Source organism: Anarrhichthys ocellatus, unplaced genomic scaffold (genome assembly GCF_004355925.1).
Source record: "Anarrhichthys ocellatus isolate YVR2014 unplaced genomic scaffold, GSC_Weel_1.0 scaffold57, whole genome shotgun sequence".
Classification (NCBI taxonomy): domain Eukaryota; kingdom Metazoa; phylum Chordata; class Actinopteri; order Perciformes; family Anarhichadidae; genus Anarrhichthys; species Anarrhichthys ocellatus.
The window spans coordinates 1,037,267-1,060,766 of record NW_022280087.1 but is presented as its reverse complement, the minus strand read 5'-3'; the positions used below and the strand labels follow the sequence as shown (position 1 = coordinate 1,060,766).

General features: G+C 43.3%; 2 protein-coding genes across 5 annotated transcripts; both read right to left on the bottom strand.

The window, feature by feature from the left end:
* Window positions 1-35: 35 nt before the first annotated feature.
* Window positions 36-16,023, bottom strand: znf384a (zinc finger protein 384 a). Of its 3 annotated transcripts, XM_031871254.1 has the most exons (12): window positions 10,403-10,535; window positions 9,210-9,263; window positions 8,304-8,371; window positions 7,152-7,458; window positions 6,632-6,751; window positions 5,696-5,850; window positions 5,506-5,582; window positions 5,184-5,408; window positions 3,571-3,738; window positions 2,137-2,215; window positions 1,687-1,845; window positions 36-1,231 (listed from the first exon to the last, which is right to left on the bottom strand). In XM_031871254.1, exons 2-12 carry the CDS (start codon window positions 9,256-9,258, stop codon window positions 857-859), a joined length of 1,782 nt encoding a protein of 593 aa, XP_031727114.1. In that variant the 5' UTR covers window positions 9,259-9,263; window positions 10,403-10,535; the 3' UTR covers window positions 36-856. The 3 variants fall into 3 exon arrangements, with proteins under 3 accessions (XP_031727114.1, XP_031727117.1, XP_031727116.1); XM_031871257.1 differs by lacking the exons at window positions 9,210-9,263; window positions 10,403-10,535 and adding an exon at window positions 16,005-16,023; XM_031871256.1 differs by lacking the exon at window positions 9,210-9,263.
* Window positions 7,465-23,500, bottom strand: flot1a (flotillin 1a). 2 transcript variants are annotated; one of them, XM_031871259.1, is made up of 13 exons: window positions 23,318-23,500; window positions 22,807-22,863; window positions 22,401-22,476; window positions 21,734-21,824; window positions 20,151-20,294; window positions 19,773-19,892; window positions 19,504-19,599; window positions 17,864-18,016; window positions 17,563-17,744; window positions 16,922-16,967; window positions 16,683-16,820; window positions 16,005-16,169; window positions 7,465-8,371 (listed from the first exon to the last, which is right to left on the bottom strand). In XM_031871259.1, exons 2-13 carry the CDS (start codon window positions 22,847-22,849, stop codon window positions 8,366-8,368), a joined length of 1,260 nt encoding a protein of 419 aa, XP_031727119.1. In that variant the 5' UTR covers window positions 22,850-22,863; window positions 23,318-23,500; the 3' UTR covers window positions 7,465-8,365. The 2 variants fall into 2 exon arrangements, with proteins under 2 accessions (XP_031727119.1, XP_031727118.1); XM_031871258.1 differs by lacking the exon at window positions 7,465-8,371 and adding an exon at window positions 10,813-15,175.

Sequence of the window (23,500 nt, the reverse complement as noted above, 5' to 3'; positions counted from 1 at the left end):
GTCAATCAATATTCTAAACGGATTTACTTAGTCCGTCCCTACGGCGTCCATCTTTGATTCTTGTCTTCTTTCTCTCCCTTTGTTTTGGCTTGAACTAAATAATGGAGAATGTTCAGATGAATGTGATCTGAATGAGTTGAAAGATAACACCATTCTCTGGACTATAAATGTGCAGAGAGTAGTGTGATTTATTTTGTGTTTTACAGATATTTTACATCTTCATCCTCCGATGGTGCCTATTGCAAGCCATGCAATAAAAAAAGAGCCGGGACACCAGTGAGCCTCTTTTATCAAGATACTCAGACGAGGACTGCTGGTTTTGGATCAAGGTATTAAGTGTGTTTTACAAAGCTGATTATTGGACCATTGACTCGTAGTTGAAAAAAGGCGAATTAGACTACACATGCTTTTGAGAAATTCAGGTCTGAATTTAATCAGCATCTCATTCCCAATGTTATAAAAGCCAAAAGGGATCTCAGATCAGGGTTCTGGTTGAGTCTAAAACTGGAGGAATGTGGCTCCAGACTTGTATCAATGTCCTAGACCAGCATCTCTACTGAGAGGTACTTGGCACAAGTGGGCTCAGGAATCGAGAAGCACATTGTAAAATATCTGTGTTGTGACCAGGAACTCAATGCTGCACTTCACATTAGAGCTTCTTAAAATGAAGGGAAAAAATGGCGCTGGGTGAGTTCAATTTACTTGTATCTTCAAACGTTACATTGGTAAAATGTTCCACCCTATGAGCCATTTTTCCTTTCTTAAGAAGACTATAATAGTGAATACAGTTAACCGACTTGTTTATATGGACCTTTTTACACTGCAGATACAATAAGAAATGTCTCAAACTCGTAGCCTACGAGTTCATGTGCTCCACCTGTATGGCTGAGGTGGAGACGGTGAGGCAGAGGTCTTTGTGGACCACTGGCAGGTCCGCCACAGACACTGGTTTGTACTGGATCTCGCTGGCTGACACTGTCTTGTACTGGTGCAGGTCGAACGGGCACTGGACCACAGCTTGCTGGGTTGGCTGGTAGCCGCCTGGCGGTCCAGGGTTCTGGGTGTTGTTAGGGTTGGTCTGGTTCTGGAGCTGGCCCGCCCTGCCTCTCCCTCGACCACGGCCTCGGCCCCTGCCCGGCGTGAGGCCCTGGGCCTGCTGAGCAGCTACTGTTGCTGCCACTGTTAGCGGGTCGGGGTTGTGCTTCCTCATGTGTTTCATTAGATATGTCTCCTAGGGTGAGAGAGAGAGAAAACATGACGGCAGAACTACAAACATTCTCCTGTCAAATTCCTCCTTTTGTATCTTTTATAGCCTCTTTTGGAGCGCAGGAACTTTCCCCAGGATCCTTCAGAGGAACTTACAGCATTTCGACCTCAGGGACCAGGGTCTAGATTCCGTTCAGGGACATTTTGCCCACCAAAAAGGCCCCGGTTGGAGGGTAGTACTTTCTGAAATGACAGGAACTTTCGGGGTGGGGGTCGCAGGGATGATCGTCGCTGATTGGTTGAACTAGTGTGCCGCTCCATTCATAAAACAAAGAAGTGCTCCAGTATGGATTTAGGACCATTTTAGGATGAGGGGAGAGCGTTTCTTTTCGTTTGATAACAGTAAAAGTAAAGTTAGGCTTGGTTGTTGGCTTCCTGACTCATTTTAAAAAAGAAAGAAAAAGTCTGCTGAGTGCTTACCGAGGTGTAGGATCGGTTACAGAGGCCACAGGAGAACAGCTTGGCGTGTTTGACGGTGTGTGTGGACAGGTGCACCTCCAGGCTGGCAGCATCCGTGTAACCACGGTTACAGTTGTGGCACTTGAACGGCTTATCTTTGTTGTGCTGCCGACGGTGAGACTGTGGGGAGCGGAATGAACAGACGTCAGCACAAACAACAGGGGACGTTTTCCGCATGTTGAGAGTACCACGAATATGTCTTAAAGGGCCACTGTCTTTTATTCCTCAAACAGTGAATAATAAAATCAATTGATAGACCAACAAGAACATTTAACTTGATCTTGACTACACATGGGATCTACATATAAAGTTTACATTCTCGTCTCCACCAACACAGAGAAAGAACAGGTCAGCAAATCAAAGTCTTATTCTGGAAAATGTCATCAGGTCAGAACCTGTGAATTCATTTACCTGGAGGTTGGACAACTGAGTGAAAGCTTTTTCACAGCCAGGATGGTTACACTTGTACGGCCGGTCACCGGTATGAATCCTGAAACAGCACAGTAAGGCACTCCATCAGCGAAAAAGGGAGTAAAGCGCAGGTATTTAGTGTTTTCTCTTCTTCAAGGCAACAATTTGTACACAGCGTTATGCCATTTCAGATGCAGTGTACTCAGTCCTATTTAGCCATCTATCACTTACCGTCATTCACAAATAAAAGTAAACAAATTAAGGTGTTTTTAATGACGTCAAGATCACAGCTTAGTGGCTCAAGCCCTTGTTTTTCCCTTCTTTAACTTCCTCAAAAGGCAATGCCTTTTGTTAAGTGGTGTTATTAAATATTATGCTGAGTCGGGAAAACTTCTGTGGTTATTTGCACCCCTTCGAAGGCTTTAGACTGAGGTACTTATCCACAGTCTGTGTATTAGCTAGCTACAGTAACAGCAGCAGCACGCCCCCAGTTTGGAGAAACAGACAGGAGCACCAGCAGGGGAGCAAAGCAACGTACTACTGCTGTAGACGGGGGGGGGCAACAAAATCTATTTTATCATTACGTTGAAGTGTACGCTATATTTAGAATGCTTTCTCCGCTTTACGTTGCCATCCGTTGCCCTTTCTGACGGATAACTGAATCAGCTATCTAGACTCTCTTTAAAGCCACAAGACTCCATTGACAAACACTCATTTACTTTGCAGAACACACAGGGGTTGTTGGTCTACCGCTGCCTTGGTCAGTTAGTTTGTTTGTGTCATTGTTTGACTCTGGTGAATCTGAACTAACCAAAGTCACACAATAACACTAACTAACTAACTAATGGAGGCCGGGGTAGACCAGTAACACCCCTGTTCTTCTAGGAAAAATGTGTTTTTGTCAAAGGAGTCTTGTGGCTGTGAAGAGAGCAGAGATAACGGCTTCAGTTCCCCATCAGAAAGAGCTGTCTGACAGCAAGGTAAATGGACAAAAACAGTCTAAATACAGCGTACACTTGAACTGACTGATTCTTTTTAGGTGTCTAAAAACATTTGCTGCTGCCCCGTCTACAGCAGTACGTTGCTTTGCTCCTGTTCTGGTGCTCCTGGTGCTGGACCGCCATCTACTGTAGGTACTACTCTCCCACCGGAGGCAGGAAATCACCATAAGCCTGGCTGTGGCTGATAGGTAACCTATTTTCAATTTCAAGCCCAATCAATTGTCAGGGCTACTGATAATGTCTTTTATTTAGCAACTCTGATATGATTTATCAAAGAAAGCTGAAAACACAGCATGTTACAAAAACTAAAGAGCAAAAAGATGCAAACGACCACAATGCCGCAACTCTCTACAAACCTGCTCCCGTACGGTACATGCACACATAAAAACACAACCGGCCATTCGAACCCACCCAGCCCGGCCCGGCCCAGTACCGTGTGTGCTGCTGTAGGTGACTGAGCTGCCTGAATGTTTTCTGGCAGTAGGAGCAGGCGTAGGGCTTGGCCCCGGTGTGGATGCGGATGTGCTGGGACAGGTAGCTGGAGTTGGCAAACGACTTGGAGCAGTGGGGACACTTGTGGGGCTTGGCCTCCGTGTGGTTTCTAACACGGGGAAACCGGGATTGGAGGGGTGAGGAGGTGGAGGGAGGGAGAGAGAGAAAGAGAGAGAGAGAGAGAGAAACAGCGAGAGATTTTTAAGCTACAGCATGACCAAACTTCACCATGAGCTGAGGACCAAATCATGCGTTAAAGTTAACAGGATCGGCGATCAATAGCGTTGATCATAGATCATTAGGTTTGAAGGTGTGCTCTTTGTGCTGTGTCTGAGTTGTGACAACACAGAACAAAAACATACAGCAAGCACAGTCTCTCTCTCTTTCTCTCTCTCTCTTTCTTTCTCTCTCTCTCTCGCTCTCTCTCTCTCTCTCTCTCTCCCTCCCTCTCTCCCTCTCTCCCTCCCTCCCTCTCCCCATCGGTGTGTCCTGCTTTGAGTGGAGTGTGTCTATAAATGTCTGGCACTGCTGCAGCCAAATTGAAATGTAAATTCAGGACGAGTGGCAGGCCAGTGGAGCGCATCGTCCTGCCTAAAAGTAACGGCTGAAACCCGGTGCGTGGCAACGAGGGAACGTAAGACGTGGAGACAGTGAAGGACAAGGTCAAACGTCAAATTAAAACATGTATCATGAGGGCATGAATGGGTGCTTTCATCACTTATATCGTCACACAGTTACAGGAAATACACCATTCTATATGTCGGATTAGCGGCTTTATCTGCGTTGAACATGTAGGCTCCGTAAAACAATGACAAACACAATCAGGAGCGTGCATCGTTCTGAGGTTCGTATTCAAAGTGCACAAACACCGACGATCAACGGTCGTTTGAGGACGTAATCAGTGCTATTATCTCCTCAATGTTATTTTAGTCAAAGTTCTATTTTCACAGTTATTTTTTTTCAATGGGGATCTTTTAACATTACAGGTGGCTCCAAAGACAGTGAAAGGTCTCCACATGGTGCCTAACAACAAAGGGAAGGAGGGGATGCCTGAAGTAGTCGTGTGAAAGCAGAGGCAGATCCAGAGAGAAATATAATATAATAACATAATAACATGCATGCTACAGTACCAGGCCAAGCTTGTGACAGGATGAGGAAGTTAACACCCACCACCTGCTAAATGAAGGTATATTTTGGGGGCAACTGTTACTCTAAGTTGACCTCCTCTACCAACACTGGAGCATGCATCCACCCAACAATCTTAGCTTGTAAGTGATCAAAGCAACTAATAAATGTAATGATGAAGCGGGCGTCCAGAAAGGAACCAATCTTCATTGATAAATACATTAAAATAACAAGCTTAGAGCTTTGATTTAATTTAAGTGTGGTACAAGTGCTGCACCTTTAAAAGGTGCTGAGACTGCAAGAAGAGCTTATACTAAAAAATGTAACCCCAACTCACCATCCCCCTCCTCTCTTCATCAGTCACACACACAGGCACACACACGCTTTAACAGCAGAAACCACACACACACACACAGACCGGTGCAGTACCGTGTGTGCTGCTGTAGGTGACTGAGCTGCCTGAATGTTTTCTGGCAGTAGGTGCAGGTGTAGGGCTTGGCCCCGCTGTGGATGCGGATGTGCTGGGACAGGTAGCTGGAGTTGGCAAACGACTTGGAGCAGTGGGGACACTTGTGGGGCTTGGCCTCCGTGTGGGACTTGGCGTGGATCTGCATGTCCGACTTGCTGAAGAAGGTCACCGCACACATCCGGCACCTTGGCAAGAGAGAGAGAAGGAAACCATTACGGGGTTTTAACGTAGGCTTATGCATAGAGTCTGTAGTGCCTGTTTGGGCAGATGAGTTTCCACTACCTGTAGGATTTGGGACCGTCTTTGTTGGTATGGTCATCCTCATCGTTTGACAGGTCGTATGGGTCAGCAGTGTGGTGCTGACACGACAACAACATATACGTTATGATGACAGGCAGGAACACTGACAATCCATGCTGTGTAGAACACCAGTAACACGAGACTGTAGGCAGAGAACACAAGAGACCCTCACCTGTCCACCAGCGGCCAGGTGGGCCAATATTAACGCATCACTTCCTGGAGGAAGGACCCCCCCCATTCCGGCCACTCTGGCCAACATCTGTTTGCTCTTCCTGCCCCGCTTTGATGACGTCGGCATGACAACCGCAGGAATGTTCTGCTTCTTGTCTGGAAACAAGAGAAAAGTAAAAAAAAAGACAGCAAGGGAAGGAAAAGGAAAGGAAGGGAGAGTTGGTGAGAGTTGTGTGAAGACAACTTCTCTTACATGAACGAATCGGACCGACACGTCACATGCAAGAGTTACAAAAAAAGTATGGACGTACACACGTGTGTGTGTGTGGGTGTGTGTATGCATGTGTATGTATGTCACGAAGCAAAAAAGACAGGAATACACAAATAAATGGTGGGTCCAAAACAAAAATAACTATTCCAATGAAATGATTTGTGTGTCTGTCCTTAAAGCTGCATTTGGTAACTTTAATAAAAGTAACTATTCGTCATATTTGCTCAAACTGTTACTCTATCCTGACAGCAGCACATGACACGGATGATCTGTAAAATAATCAGGTTCCTGGGCCTTATTTAAGTGCTCCTAGTTTTGCAATATTTCACCTCGCCCGACGGAAAACCACCAATCAGAGCCGAGGAGCCTCTAACGCAGCTGTCAATCACTGCTGCTGAAGCTCTTGAGCCAGGCAGCGCTGATCAAATATGAATCACATTATGTTAATGCATTGCCTATTTCTCTCCTCGAATGTTTTCACAAGCATATTTCGGTGCAACGTGTAAATGTATCAAAGCCACAACGAAGCCCCGCCCACCAGCCAAAAGATACTCCTCAGACAAATACATTTTGAAAGAAATTATGAGCATAAACTTTGACAATACTTGAACCGTTATACGTTTGTTGAAATGCCTTAAGTGACGGTGAGCTGGGGCCCCGTGTTACCTGTATTTGAGGGGTGCACTGCAGATAATATCATGGAGGTGGTGGTGGGGTGTCCAGCTACAAATGACTGCGTGGAGGCGGTGGGGACCAGTGTGCCTTGAGGGGTGATCACTAACCCCGCTAAGAGGGAGAGAGAAACTGTGATCTGGCTGTTGGTCGAAACAAACATTTGACATTAGGCTACCGCTGCTACTAAGGGTGACTAACAGGAGGTGCACTGTCCTCCATTAGACACTGCCAATGTTTAAAGCCACAAGAAACACTTTGTATAAGGGTCAATATTCCTACAACCTCTATCTTAAAACTGCTAATACTAACATGGAATACAAAGAGACGTTTATGACGGCAAAGAAAACTGTTCGGATCGAGACTTGAAGCAGCTGCAGTTGAATATTTATAGTGTTCCTTACTCACGTGCATTGGTCTTAAAGTGATACCAGGGAACAGATATAATACGATGATACATGTGAGAATGGCGAGCCATGACAGGGAAGGGAAGAAGACGCAGCTGCTCGCTCACCTGCGGTCATGATACCTGTAGAGGGAACAGGCACTACGGTGATGTTCTGGGTGGTGTGCACCTGGTGCAGGTGTCCCCCGAGCGCACTCATGCCTCCTCCTCCCACTGCGGTACCTCCACCTCCTTCCTGTTTGGGGACCAGCCGCACCCCGGGCCCTGCGTCCATCGAGCCGGGGATGGCGAGCACAGCCGTGGGGTAGTGGGGGGAGGAGGTGGAAGACGCGGAGGCGTGAGGGAAGGAGGACGCGTTGGCCTTCTCCTGACCCAGCTGCTCCTTTGCCTTGTTCAGGAACATGGCGTTCTCGATCTAGAGGTGGGGGGGGAAGGAGGAAGGGGCGAAGTAATAAAGAGGAAAGGAGTGCAGGATAAAACATTGGGAGGAGCAGGAGCAGAGGAAGTGCGAACAGGGAAGGAAGATGAAGGATGAAAAGCACCAGGAAGGAGGCCATGAGAGATTAGGGAGACAGGTGAGGAGAGGTGAGAAAAGGGGGAGTGGTTTGGTGATATGCAAGTGTGTGATGAATACAGAAGGCCGGGAAGATTTAGGGAGATGAAAGGGACATGGGGAAAGGAGGAGGAGGAAAGAGAGTAAAGGAGAGGGAGACATGAGGTTGGAGGGGGAGAAGAGGAGTCAAGAATGGGTTTAGGGTCCATGGAGAGAAAACACAGGAGCAGAATATGAGGAAGATGGGCGAGGCAATAAAAGTGGATGTGATGACGGGACGAAGAATGAAAGAGAAAGGGAGGGGAGTAATTATGGAGGTCGGTAGTAAAAGAAGTGAGCAGCGGGATGGGAGCGTGAAGGGCAGGAGACGATAACGAGTTAGAAGACAGCGGAGGAGACGACGGCCATGGGAGAGAAGAGAGAACGAAGTGAGATGCAGAAAGACAATGAAAAAAGGACCAAAGGGGGGTTGAAGAGATGAGAGAGGAGAGTCATCACATCATCGAGTGAACCCTCCCCATGTCAACAACTCACATCCAAATAACTTTCATGTGAGATTAAGTCAGCTTCACCGATTTAGCGAGCACTGTTCAAATCATAGTCTGGTGTTGTGTCACGGGTCAAAGGACTAACACACTGCTTCTGACAGCACATACCACTACACCATGTGTATTCCAAGACAATTCCAACAATAAGGGTGTCTCTACCTGTCCTTGTACAGTGGAGACGGGAGACCAAAAGTATGATGAGTTGAAATGGGAATCGTCCATTATTTCTGGAATTAAAAAGCAACACACTTAGAAAACACCTGCCCTCCACCTCTTCCTTACTATGTTTCTGTTGTTTTTTTACTTTCATGTGAAACGACACCATGCGTGGCTGCATTTCAATCATCTTAGTTTGTTTCCTTTCCATGTTTCCTCTCCTCCATGGGACGACACACTGCACAGGTTTCAGGGTCAGCGTGGAGTACTAGCATCAGCCAGCAGAGCTGCTGTGTTCTAGCTGTGGCTCATTGTCATGTGCAATAAATCAGGAAAGCTTTTTGAAGGATCCCAGTCCAGTAAGATGTGTAAGATAGCTGTTACACAAGTGCCTGGTTGAAGGGAAATGCTTCAAGTTTTATTCTGTTTCTTATTTTATTTTAGTTAATATATTTCAGATTTACAGAGAAGAGGATGTGAAAGGAATCAGGCAAAGATGTTCAATCCCGGGGGGGATGGAGGTAAATAAATATATCTACAGGAGGACAGAAGACGTAAGAGTTGAGAAAACACACATGACAATCAGTCTTGGAGGCTTTTGATAACGTTTTGTAACACAGCCCATGCACTTCCTCACTAGTCTCTTACAACAGTTTGCATTGCTATTAACAGATGACACAATCTTAGAGCGGTGGCTTCATCAGTGTTAATGAGTCTAGTTCTGGAGTGCAACCCAATGCTGTCACAATGTTCGGACCATTTATTGCCTGGAGGAGTAACAGAGGCTTCCAGACTAGTACAGTATGTGTTGAAGAAAGAACATCCTTTCTAAGAGTGCATGACATGGTTTGTTGAAGACAACACTCACTGACTTTAAAAAGACTACTGTCTATCTTTTCATCATCTAACCTCCAATCTTCTGTTTCCCGATCATCTCCCACTGACACATAGGCAACATGTTTTCTGTAGCACAAAGAAGGAAGTTTCATAGTTTCATTGATCTATTTGTTTTTGCCATGCATTTGCACTTTATTTCCACACACTTTGCTACTGTTACAGACCGAAGGCGAGAGAACTCTTGAGGTTTTGGTTTTCCGCATGCATGTGGAGATTGTGAATGCCATGCATAGCCATATTCCCACATACCAAGAAAAGCAAGCATGTAATTGCATGTTAGTAAAGCCGGCATGACATTTAACAGAAATAGAGCTAAGCCCTTTAGCTGAGTGTCGGCCCATTTAAAAATAACTTCAACATAACACACTAATAAAACAAACTGACATAACTAAGGTAGGGAAATATTGCATGCAAAAGAACTGCAGCGCATAACTCAAGGCATGTTTGACGTTTTGTTTTGTTGAAGAGCATCCTCTCGCCTCCACAGTTGCACAAACGATGCATAAGTGATGGGGCAAACTAGTACATCTCCAACAGGCTGCAGCTTTCTGACTCTGTAGTTACTGGTCAATGGCTCAGTGCTCATGGAGCCGGGTTTGACGATTGGCACTAGCTGGCCCCCAAAAACTGTGGCACCGCTAGCTGACGTTAGCCGTGATAAATACATTCTTGTCAATTCGAATTTGTCATAAATGGTTTAAATGAGAAAACCCCTTGCAAAGCACTCAGCATGTATGTGTTAACGTTACACTGCACCTAGCCAGCTGCCGCGGGGTATCTGGGTAAAAAAAAAAAAAAACATGGCTAGCGCTAGCTGGTTAACGCAACAAGACGAGGGGAGCTAGCTAACTTGCCTCCATTAATTTTCTCCTTTTGTTCGCTGGCTCGCTCTAGCTACAAGGAGGCCTGTCTGTTCACATGCTTAACCTGGTTGCCACTTTGTCAACACAAACACCGTTGCTCCCTACGCCTCCATTCCTCACTCCCTGCTCATCTCGCTGAGAGAAAATAAAAAAAAGAGAAAAAAAAAGTCTCGAATAAAAAAAAAAAAAAAACGAAGACAGGGGAAAAAAAACGTCGACGCCGTCGCCTCTGTAGGAGACGCAGCTTCATGCAGACTTCCGGCGGTCGGGACGACGGTGCTCTCAGACACACTGAAAATAACAGTTAATTAACAACGGACTGATAACTCCTGTGTTAATTACCGGTGAAATCGACTCCCCGTCAACCCCCCCGGAGCCTCTTCGGGTCGGGACAGTTGGGAAACTTTGTCCAAATCCGCCCCTCAAACCCCTCAGTTATGCCTTTTTTTCGTTCGGTTTTTTTTTCCTTTTTTTCCCTCCAGCTCTCCTCAGCAGAGTCAAGTCGGAGGTGAACAGTTGCGTTTCCGGTCACGTCTTTAAAAAATAAAAGCCATATTGATTTTTCCATTGCGTTTCAATGAAAAAGTACCACTGTCAAATTTTAAAATGTACTCACGGCACAAGTGGAAGTTGTAATAAACTATAACAGCTGTCAGATCTATTTTGCCTGATAACATTTATTTAAATAATATATTGACTTGGCAGGTGGATGCTGCTCTCCATAATGTATTGGTTTATTTACCACTGAGTGTTTTTGAATTGTGTGTTATACACATATTAATACCTGGTGTTCTCAGACGGTTGATGTCTGAATTTTGAATTTTGAAGAAGAAATCCTCTTATTTCCTCATCTTTTAGTTTTTTTTTTTTATTAATCTTTATTTAAAATTGTCAGCATACATAGTATCAAACGTAAACATCAGAATCATGTTGATGAAGTGTTGCGAAAATAAAGGAAAAAGAGTGCCAGACAAAAAAAGATACCGGAAATGAGACAAATCCAATCAACGTAAAATAAACACGCGAGTGTTTGAAAATAAATGAACTGAAGGTATTGCACACATTCTTTGTTTCGTCTGCGTTTGTGAATGTGAGTTTGACCAGAATTCAAATTAGATTAATAAGAACAAATACATAAATGCCTTTGTCTTACTTCCTGCAGTAGATCGGCTATCTCTAGCTAACTTGACACATCTGCCAATAGTCCAACACAGTGTCTTCCGGTAAAGCCTGTTATTTATCCCGTCAGTGTGTGGGATTGAGAACATTAATAAGATGATCAATTTCTATCTACATTTTGCTCGGCTATATTCCTACAAAACAATCCTCAATTTATCTTTTAAAAGCCACTCATCCCTTTTAAAACGTCCGCATTGCTGCAGGGTTCTTGTATCTTTAATATCCAATCACTGTTATTATTTTCAATTTGTACTTTACGTCCACATCAGATGAAGTAGTTTCTGCCAGAGAAATAGACCTACTTCTTTCTTCATCAGTTATCATGGCTTTAGCATTAGGGTGAGAACCAGGGCTGTGTCTACGTGGTTGCTGGTTTGGAATCCCAGGAAAAAATTAAATAAATTGAGATGCAACAACAGGTACAACTACACCAGATAGTTACCCTTGGGCAAGGCACTGTAGCTCCAACGGGGCTGCTCAGTGCAAACAGTAGAGAACGTCAGTTTAAGTGTGAACCAGACAACTAAAATCAACATTCTGTGACAGATCAATGAAAGAAAGGCCTTAAAAATATCCAGTTTATTCGGACTACACCAAGCACGTGAGAGCTTCTTCATGGGCTCCCCATAAAAAAGATTATGCAGTTACAATGCAAAACCAACACATTGATAAAAACTGGAACAAATATGCAAAGCTAAAACCATGCACACATCACATGTGTAATCAGAAATAACACAAGCGTAAAGACTAATAACAAACACAGCAGTTGATTATATAATGTAATTATTGTTTTCAGAAATAGTAGAGGGCATAAGTGGTTTCCCTTTTGCAATTTAATGACAACTTTACTGGGTACAGGTTTGAATAGTATCTTCCTAGAAACACACGTTTCCTGAAGTGCACAGACAGTAAATAAAAAGCTACAAAGTGGCATCTTCCTGAACTTTACCAGTGAGGTGAAAAAACACTGAAACCGATTATAGCTTAAATACATGTATACTGAAGCACTGCTGTTAGTAAGAGTTAGTAGAGTGGTTAATGGTGACTTGTGAAGCAAACAGTGCAACTGTATTAAATATCAAATATATACTGTATAAACACATCTATATGTAGTGCACATCATTGTGCTTAACATCCCATTACAGAGGAACAACGGTCACGTTTCCTTTTCAATAGCTCACCAATGAATCTCAGCACACAGCACACAGCGTCCTGACTGAAAACAGATTCAATTACAGTTAAAGTGTTGGGGGTATGGATGCATGCACAATAACAGTAGAATTCACCTTCAAACAAATGAAATGGACCTTCAGTAATCCATTTTAATACATTTGGCTGTGCTGTAATCAGCAGTCACAGAAAGATAAATAGTGAGCTGTCAAGGCTGGGTACCATGGAGGAAACAGAAAGGACCACTGGTTAAAGTTAACGCTGTCAGACAGCTCAGTCAAAGAAAATCACACATGCAAATCATTTTCTAAATCGAAAGAAAAGCAAATGTGTTTTCATTGTAAGATTCTTTGATACCCACCCAGCCCTCGGAGCTTATGGGTGGAGGGTGACGGTGTGAGAGGGTATAAGGCAAGTTGCATCACTTTTTAGGAACTATCACTTCGGAGCTATACAGAAGCACAGAGACGCAAGTGAGAAAACAGCAATCCCGGTGAACCATTTCCTAAGTCTGACCTAACTTGTTTTCTCTCCTGTGTTTAGGACTTGAGGGGTTTTGTCAGGTTCATCGCTCTGTGTCCTTACATTTTTTGTGGGGAAATTGTTTATTCATTTTTTTTAAGGTCCTTTTTTTCATCTGTGAAAACAGCTGAAGAACGAAGGTTTGTGTCAGGTGCATTTTGTTGTTGTTGTTGTTGTAATACTTATTTTGGCCACAAGGAGCTGAGGAGTACCACTGCCCCATGTTTACATTAGACTCACAAAAGGATTCACCGGAATGATTTTTTCTGATTTTTGCCTCTCAGGGCTTCTTGAGACCTTCACTAGCACATCATTCTGGGGGACAGATGCATCGACTCTAACATGAGAACTTACTCGTACAAAATATATGTTCACTTCCTTACAATGGATTGTTTGGTAATAACTTTGTATCATAAATAAATAAGTTAACAAATAAGAAGAGTGCACAATACAGCAAGATTGACGAGCAATCTATCACTCCTGATGAATGCTATCGAACCTTCATCTCTTCATCTTCATCAACATCCTTTTCCCTGAAGTACAAGCGGCCGTCGTTTGACGATCAGCTGTCTAACGGACCGTTTAGCATCTCTTCACATTATTCATTTAAAAAATAAAAGATTTATAGTTCAGCATTTCAATCCACTCATAATGACACTGTGGTATTCCCACTGCTACAATTGAAGGCTAAGGCTATACTCTACACCACGCTTACCTTCAGTTCCACACGCTACACCTTTATGACAGCTGCTACATAACTGTGCCAAAACAACACAGAGGGTGCCACTTTACTTAAAGAATACTTCTAGTACAGTGTATGTATGACTGGGCGGCAAAGACTCAAGGGAACCTGAACCACAAGATCCAGGTTCAAGCTCCTGTTTTAGCCTGAATCTGTTTAAGTGTCCTTGGGAGAAGACAGGACCCTTGACCTGTGACCCCACTGCTTGGGAGGGACCGAGAGAGAGAGGACTTTACCTATGACGGCCATCACAGCATCGGATTATCCAGAAAACGATTCTATACTGACGTTGTATGCCGTTGACTAGATTGAAGTACAGCGAGGTTAACAGTAAAGTGAGCCGAGTTTCTCTGAATTGACGACTTTGTTGGCATCCAGTAGAAAGACTTAAAGTGACCACTGCAGTGCTCTGATGATAGATATAAAAATATCAAGTCGATAAGAGACATGTTTAAGTGCGTAGTGTAAAACCTGAAGTCAGGGAACACCTGTGGGTTAGGGTTAGTGAACATGCACGTTTGCTAATATTTCTGTCTAAAGTCACAGGGAAAGGTGGTATGGGGCTGCTGCATAGGGGTTTAATGGTTAATACTATATTATACTGGTATGCCTTCAGCAAAGGCTCTTCCTATCACACTGATTCAGCAGGACAAGACTAGAACACACCAGTGTGGATGGAAAACACACATATTAGATAGAAAACAATGATACAAAAATAGATGTACAATACATAGTAATGGTATACAGATGGCACCACAATTTTGCTGACCTGTAAGTAAAGGTCTGATGACTAAACTAATCCCCCTTGATACATTAGATATGAATTATGAATCCCATGGGGAGAAATGAGTGATGGCTCAAACCAAAGGCTGTGGTTTTGGTCCTGTATTAAACGACGCAATGTTAGCAGGAGATGAAGGTTTCCAACGCGTGGTCGTGTTAAGATGCACTTAAGGTTCAGCAGCAAGGCAGTGGACAGGCAGTTATGAACGAGACATTAAAGTTGAGCACAGACACACAACATGTGACCCACCGCAGGGACAAGAAGGTAGGAAAGGACATGAGACTGTTCAGACCAAGTCTAAAGCGAAGGTTTAAAAAGTACGGGATACACAGAGGCTACTGTCACATCTGTTGCCATCTTTCGATGCCAATGTAAATTAAGTCACAGGCCCGAAATATGAAGAGAAAATATGCTGGAAGTATTGTAGTTTGAATGCTTTGTGTTTATGCTGAATGTAAGTCAGTACCAGCGGACTAAAAAACAAGTGAAACAACAACTGTAACAGTAGCCAGTGGAGCACAATACTTAAACCCAGATGGGTATCAGTGAGCATGTCCACAGCTACGTGGGGGAAACAGCTGACCAGATGATGTAAGACAGACATGTGAGTAGAGGAGTCGGGCTGTGTTAGTGTGTAAGTGTTCGCAGACTCATGCAGAGTCCAGCTGATAAGACAGAGGGGGGGGGTTGATTCTCTTCAGCCTGTATGAGAGGTCACCTGCAGAATGGAGGGAAAGAGAGAGAGGTCTGTCTTTCAAGTTCAATTTATTTTTACATCAATAAATGCAGATAACTCTCATTTGAACTTACCTCTGCAGCTCTAATGAGTTTTTAAGCCTATTTACGGAGCGGCTCAGGCTCACTAGCTTTTTTTCTTATAAACATTGTTTGCGCATTTTCTCCCTTTATTAGATAGACAGGACCGACAGGAAAGGAGAGAGAGAGAGAAGACGACATGCGGCAAAGTTTCGCCGTTAATATCAAATAAATTAAGTAGTGAAATTACCAGCATGGTAAATAAATATAACAACTATCAGCATGTGAATAGGTCACTGTGCAGGTAAGCCTGCTTGGGATTTTGTTGTCGGCTACATTTAAAGTAGGCCTATGGCTTACAACTAGTGTTATGTTATGTTCATCACATGAATAGTTTTCATAAATACACTCAACTCAATACACTTGACTCAACCAATCACACTGAAAAGAATGCCTCATACCTATCAACAGAGTCAACCACACCTCCTCACTAAGGTCCCTTCCTTGCTCAGAGTTGCTTCCTAAATCACTCATTGCTAGTAATGCTCAGGCGGAGTTAGGAGCTCTCAGAGTATTCTCAGAATGTTTGTGAGTACGGCCCCAGGACTGTTTGCGTGTCAGTGTTTTTGTGACTTCTTCTGCCTCCACATTGGCAACAAAATAAAACCAAAGACTGCAGCTCATGGAGGATCCATTCTTGCATCCTCCACGATGCATATGAAGGGACACGCATCAGCAGACCAGGGTCAGCGAGTCCAGAGAGTTAACAGTGCTGTGTGTGGATGTGTTACCTGGGAGATGTTGACTCCGGTCAGCTTCTCCACAGCCGCGGGGAGGCGAACCATGATGTCCAGCACCTCTCCCGTCAGTTTGGCGGCGCCCACCTCCCCGCCTCCGCTGGACACCATGGTAACCTTGTTGGCTTCACACAGAGGCTTGCTGATCTCCTCCGCCATCTGGTGGAAGAGAGATATTACCAAATGTTAGAACCTTCACAAACTCCTCATAGGCAGATGAAACACTTAGGACACGAAGCAACGAAGTGACTGTGAGAAATGACAGTGTGCAACTAAGCAGTGAAACTAAACAAATTAAATGAACCAAAATTAATTTAATTAACCATGAGTTTTTTTATGCCATACATGATTTTTAATAAATGTTAATTTACACAAGATCGTAATTATTTGGCTATATGGTTTAAGTTTAAAGTATTTTTTATCTTATTTTAATGATATTTTCTGAAATGTGAAATAAATATAGCAAACGATAGCAAGTCTACAAGGAACACTGATACCTTTATTTTTGTTTACTTAACAACGCATCTCCTTAATATATTTTTGTTAATGTTAACAGTCTTAAAGGTGCACTGACGAGGGCAAATTATTAGCTGTAATTAGGACAATACGTAACCCAGAGATGGACAAACAGCAGTGTTGTATGAATGGACTGTTTAACATGTTGTCTCTCACCAGAGGCAGTTTCTCCAGCAGCATGTCCACCATGGCTCCATCCTTGTACTGCTGGAAGGCCTCTGCCTTCTTCGCCATCTGCTCCGCCTCGGCGCGACCCTTGGCCTCCACTGCGAACGCCTCGGCCTCACCCTTAATCTGACGGAGACAAGAGGACCAATATTTCACAACATTCTCAACATGACTTCCAGTTTAAAGTATTTAGAGAACAGCCGAGTTGGGGATCAGCTGTGACTCACCCTGATGGACTCGGCATCGGCCTCCGCCTCCATGATCAACTTAAGACTGGACAGAGAGAGAAGGAAACAGATGATTCAGCAGATAGTGCACGATGCTACTATATCATGAACAATATACAACGCGAGACAGGGCTTATGGTCCATCTTTATTTTCACTCAATCATCAAAAGAAGTACGGTATGATAATGACTTCACTCTGTCACTATGATACATTCACTTTGTTTTCTTAAAAACAAACTCTCATTGGCTGTAAAAACGTTCCACCTTTTAATCAGTGTTGGAAAGTTACCAAGTACATTTACTTGAGTTCTGTACTTAAGTACAATTTGAAGGTACTTGTAATTTACTTTAGTATTTCCATTTTCTGCTACTGTATACTTCTACTCCACTACGCTTCATAGGCAAATATTGTTTTACTCCTCTGCATTTATTTCATAACCAGTTAGGTTGCAGATTCCGATAATAATACAACATTAAAAAACAACTTAAAATTGACTCAAGTGACCAAGAACCAGATGAACCTGGAGGTCTTGTGAGGAGAAGTATCCGGGCATCTTTGAGCTGGATGGAAAATGACCAAATTGCTGACTCACCACACCACCCTGTCGTGTTGGAAGAGCACCCGTGAGGTGACAACTCACCGCTGAGCCTCGGCCAGTTTCTCCAGGCGGTACCTCTCAGCCTCCGCTGGTTTCTTCACCTTGGCCTCCAGCTCCTTCTCCTTGCGGGTGATCTCCTGCTCCTGCAGCATGGTCTGCTGTGTCCGCTCCACCACCTGGACCTGCATCCTCTCCTCCTCAATGCGTTGCTTCGTCTTTGCCACCTGAGAGAATGCAAGGGGGAACATCCCGTCGTTCAGCATCAGAAAGTGTTCGATCCAGTCAGTAAATGCGTTACGCACTGCAATCACACATCACCCAGTTCTCATTTGCTCTTGTGTACCTGCAGCTGGTAGGCCATCTCTGACTCCGCCTTCTTAGTGTTGACCTCGATGTCATAGGTGGCCTTCTTCAGCTCATAGTCCCTCTGGGCCTTCGCCATGTCGATCTCATTCTTGTACTGAGCTGAAACTTTCTCCTGCATCGCATGGGCCTCCTGCAGAGAGAGAAACAGAGAGAGAGAGAGAGAGGAGAGAGAGAGAGAGAGAGAGAGAGAGAGAGAGAGAAACAGAGCGAGAGAGAGAGAGAAAGTAAGAGAGAGAGGGGGAAGGGGAAGATGTTTATCCTATCTTGAAAATAGGATAAACAGGATGAAGATGCTAAAAATATGGACAAGAGTTTAGACAAACATCACTGGAGACTGAGTAAACCAGACCAAGAAAAATAACTGACAACTCTAAAAACAGATTTCTATAAACAAGATTGGCGCCACAATATGCAACCAGGGGCTGAAAGGCTAACAGGTGGCTGCAGCTAGCTTAAAAACGTTACATCTCAGCATGTCTGAGGATTATTGTAGCAACTTATGTCTCCCAGAGGTACAGTTGATATCTAAAATGATGAAGTTGTCCATTAGCTATGTGTTACAGCAAGCTACTGTAGTTAGCTTAGCCACTTGCTAACGTAATGCTGCATAGCTTTCTGCTGTCAAAATGCTTTAGCTTAACTTACAGAAATACAGTTAGCCTAAAACTGACATTTCCACAAAATGCTTGCTGCATATGTAGTATAAAAACTAGGTTCTGGGTTCTTTAACCTGTTGGTAGTGCGTCCCACAGCTTGTAGGCATTTTTGTGATGTTTGCTGGCAGTCGAAAGTGACCCTTTGCACCACACAGTCATTGGTTTCCCCTCCGGCGTGAGCGGGACTTAAATGCGCTCTGTAGGGACGATGTATTTTTGTAGGCTAGCATGGAGGAAAGTTAGCATCCCACTGGTTCCCCTGACAAAAAGCCCAGGGGATTTTTTCATTGGATTTTGGATTATTGCAGAAAATAAACTCTGTGGCAAACACTTTTTTATGATACTTTACTTACCTTATGTGTTGTTAATCGCCAGAAATAATAATGATATCAACATTTTAGGCCATAAACAATGTACACCATGGTCACATGACTTCATGTCACCACCACTATGCTAAAGAAGAACTAGTGTTCTTATGATGACGTTTAGTCATCTCATTTGGCCTCTTGTTAGCAACCAACTTTTTAAAGATACATACATTTTATTTTGTTGAACAAAATGATAAAATCTCTTCAGCTTGTGTTAACCACACACCTTATTTCAGGCATCTAACCAAAAATCCATTCAGATAACTCATAACTCAAGTGCAAACATGCTGACTCATTTCTGGGTTTTAGGACTCGTTCCTGCAGCACTCCATAACTCTTGAAAATAGGATAAACAAGATGCTAAAAATACAGACAAGAGTTGAGACGAATATCATCGGAGACTGAGCAAAATGGACTAAGGACAAGAACCGACTCCTTTAAAAACAGACCTCAAAAAAACCAAGATGGACTTCTGTTGGAACGCATTCCAAATAAAAACCTTGTTTATAGCCTGATGTTTGTGAGGAAATGAGACGCGTTGACAGGCATATCAATATCCTGGAGGATGGAGACAGCGTGGTATGATGTCTCACCCTGATCACAGCATCTCTCTTGTTCTTGGCCTCTCCGATGCGAGCGTCTTTCTGAACCTGGGCTGTCCGAGCCTTCCCCAGCGAATGCAGATAATCCTGCGTACCAAAAAGAGATGTCACAGTTAGGTGTGTTAAATAACATACGGAAAAACTCCTTACGGCCTGTGATCAATCATCAATTTGTTCAAAAATAATTCAGGGACTAAATAAAAAGTAGTTATAAAATGTCCCACTTCTGAAAATGACTGATTGCAAGGTGTGCAGTTTACCTGGTCGTCGTGAACATCTTTGAGCGTGTAGCTGACCACGCTGATGCCCATGTTGACCAGGTCCGAGGAAGCCACCGTAAAAACCTGTTCAGAGAACTTCTTTCGGTCCTTGTAGATCTCCTGTGGGAGGAAGTCTCAAGGTTAATGGTAGAACAATACAAGTGAGACGTGTTCAGCGCCGTTAGCAGCACCTGTGCTTCTTTGCCAGCTTCTCTGTGTGCCTTGACAGTCGGGAAGCGACGTAATGTCAACAAACATGAACCTTTTTTTACTCTTGTTGTGAAATGCTCACTGGATTAATATTTGTAATGGCAACGTGGTTTAATTCCTGACGAGGACTTTTAAACTCTCTTATACCAACAACCATCGGACCCTTACCTCAACGGTCAGGTGGGCAATGATGGCCCGCTGGTGTCCCTCCAGCGTCTCCAAGGCGATATGGGCGATCTCGGGCTCGGACTTCCCCATGAACATTTGGCAGGCGGCAGCCAGCATCTGTTTGTTCTGGCCCTGGATCTTCATCTGCAGGAAAACAAGCAGCCCGTTTATCGTGAAGAGGCAGAGACGCACGTCGATCACATGACTGCTGGGCTCATTCACCATGTCCACAAGGAGATGAAACATTGTGCTCGTACCACCAGGAAGAGCAGGTGTATTTCAATCTGTGAGGTGAACTAATGGAATGATTAAAGTACGAATATAATACACTGTTTTTGAGAGGTACAGGGATGAGGAACGGGCCGTGTCTCTCTCTGGACTGTGACGCTCATTGTTGTTAATGTTTATATATATATATATATATATATATATATATATATACCAAGATGATTATTTATGTGTATATGTGATAAACATTAAGTTCATTATTTAAATCATAAAAGGCATAGGACATTCTAAGTGTTTACTTCTGCCTATTCTTTTTCAAACATATAATTTTTTTATTTATTTGGAATTTGATGTGTTACTCTTCATGTTATTGGTTAATCGTGTTCTGTATTCTCATTATATGTTACACGTTCAAAATAAATCTATCTAATCTAATCAGTCCAGCAGGACAGCAGCTGTTTTTAATGCAAATCAATAAATGACACTCTGATATTCAAAAAATCACAACACTGAATCATCACAAGATGAGAAATCTGTGGCTGCAACTACTTTTGAATAGGAATACTGATCAGTGACGCTGAGATTGTAATATTCTACATCAAGCGGCTTCATTCACTACAGCAAATACGAGCAAATACTGCTTCATGTATCTGCGCTCAACAAAAATATCAACGCTTTTGTTTCTGCTCTCATTTTTCACGAGTTCAAATAATAAAATAAAAAATGCTTTTTCTTTGCACACAAAAGTTTTACTTCTCTTGAATTCTGTTCACAAATTAGTTTGAATCCGTGTTAGTGAGCGCTTGAACGCGATGTTCGGTCCAGCTGACAGGTGTGGCGTATCAAGAGGCTGATGATTGTTGCACAGCTGTGGTCACAATAAAAGGTCACTCTAAAAACTGTGCCACAACCTCACCAACTCTATGTCTATGCAAAGGAGATGTGTGATGATGTGTGTACTGACTGATTCCTGACCCCAAAACGCATTTCTGTAGCCTGAGTCATGTGAAATCTGAAGAAATTTATTTTTGGAGTGACATTTTATCGTGACCACCAAGCCTGTGTAACAATCATGCAGTTTAATCAGCCTGTTGATACGCCACACCTGTCAGTGCTCACTAACACGGATTTAAACTAATCTGTGCGCATTATTTAAGATAAATAAGCCTTTTGTGTACTTGGATATGTTATTTTCAACTCATGAAAAACAGGAGCAAAAACAAAAGTGTTGATATGTCTTGTTTGGTAAAGTGACACTAACAGATGTGGAGGAGCCATACAAACCTTCCAGCTACAGCGTTATTACACAGTTTAGCCGCGTTCGGGTGGTAACTGACGACCCAGAGAGCACTGACCTGGGCTATGCCGGTGACGGAGATGGGCACACCGTGGCGGGTGTAGACTTTGTCGCTCTTCACATTCAGAGTCAGAGTGTTCAGGGAAATCCTGGAGGGAGGCATGGCGAGGCACAAACGGGAGAAGAGGATGATTGATCGATTATTATAATGGTATACATTAAAGTGGAATCATTTCAGCTGTGCGCTCGGACTCATATATATCACAGGTGCAAGATCGAGGCCAGCTACAGCATTCGGACAAACAAAACATCAAGTCTGGTGCCACATGACGAACTGAAATGGATGTGAGAGGAGCAGCATGTGATCCTAACGTGTCCTGCAATCCGTTTGTTAGAGCACAAATTATATTATTAGACAAAATATAGATCTCACTAATCCTTTTCATTTCATAAAGAGGGAGATGGCCACTGTTTTTAATATGTGTCCATCAGTCATTCACTATAATTGCACATCATATTTATATGATTTATTATAATTTTATCAAAATGTCCTGTAGTGTAAAGCTACTTTTTAATTTACAATTTGTATTTGTATTTTATGTCGCCGCAGTGCCTTTTGCCATCTTATCAAGTTTGCCAATCTGGTAATAATATAGTCAGTTAAAAAGCAGCAGCGTCAGGCGTTAGAGACGGGCAGACAACAGCGGGCGGTGACGTTTGCAAACCTCTGTATCTGCTGGATACACGGGATGACGAACACTCGGCCTCCAGGTATCATCAGAGGAGGGGAACGACAAAACCCTGAGAGATGAGACGGAGCAGAGCCTCCAGTCACACACGGTGCTTCTAGCTTTAGCTTTGTTTCTGCATGTTTCACTTCACAATCAGACATTCAACCATAAACCCATTAAATAGCATCGAGCAATTCCTATTTCATAACTTTGCTTTTAAACTTTTTAGAAAATGTTATCACAGATGTTTTTTTTATATTTGGATATTATGGATATTTTGTCCACTTTGGAATGACACCCTTCAAATGGATGGAAATTATTATTAATAATAATAATAATAATTAAAAACAAGAATGGCATCCTCTTGATTATGGTGTCACTGTAAGCTGCCATCATTTACCTGACACCACCATAGCCTCGTTGGGACCGCAGGTGTAGAACATGTTTGCTGATCCTCCTTCAGAATAAAACATGAAACCAGTCACACTGTGAACACTGTAAAGGAATTGTTTGGACTTCTACTATACACACACACACACACACACACGTTTATTTTATATTCTTATTTCAGAAATAACAATGCCTCCAAAAATGAGTAGCAGTGTCTGTTGTGATGAAAGAGGAGGAGGAGGAGTAGGTTTGTGATGGGTACCAGACAGCAGACCTGACCAGCTCAAATCTAATTCACACTCATGTTGCGCAGTAAAAATGTGCAAGAAGAGCCTCAAGAGTAACACAAACACCTACACACTACAGCCGCTTATGACGGAAGAACGACGCTGAAGAAAACACTCTGTGCACACAGCTAGCGGCTAGCTGTCTGTCCATTACCTCAATCACATTGTTAACCACAGCTGTGTTTACAATCGCGAATGCATGTGGTTGGAGGCGCAGTGCAGCGACACACTTACCGGTTAGCCTATGAACGGTGTGGGTTAGGTAGTAGGGTGAAAATGGCGGAATAAGTAGCGGTCTGTCTGTATTGGTTCAATTTAATGTAATGTTTGGTGCCAGGTTGCGTTTATTCCCGTTAAACGCTGATGCCAGGTACTATTGGCTGTATGGGGCCAACACAGTACGTCACAGACTGACTG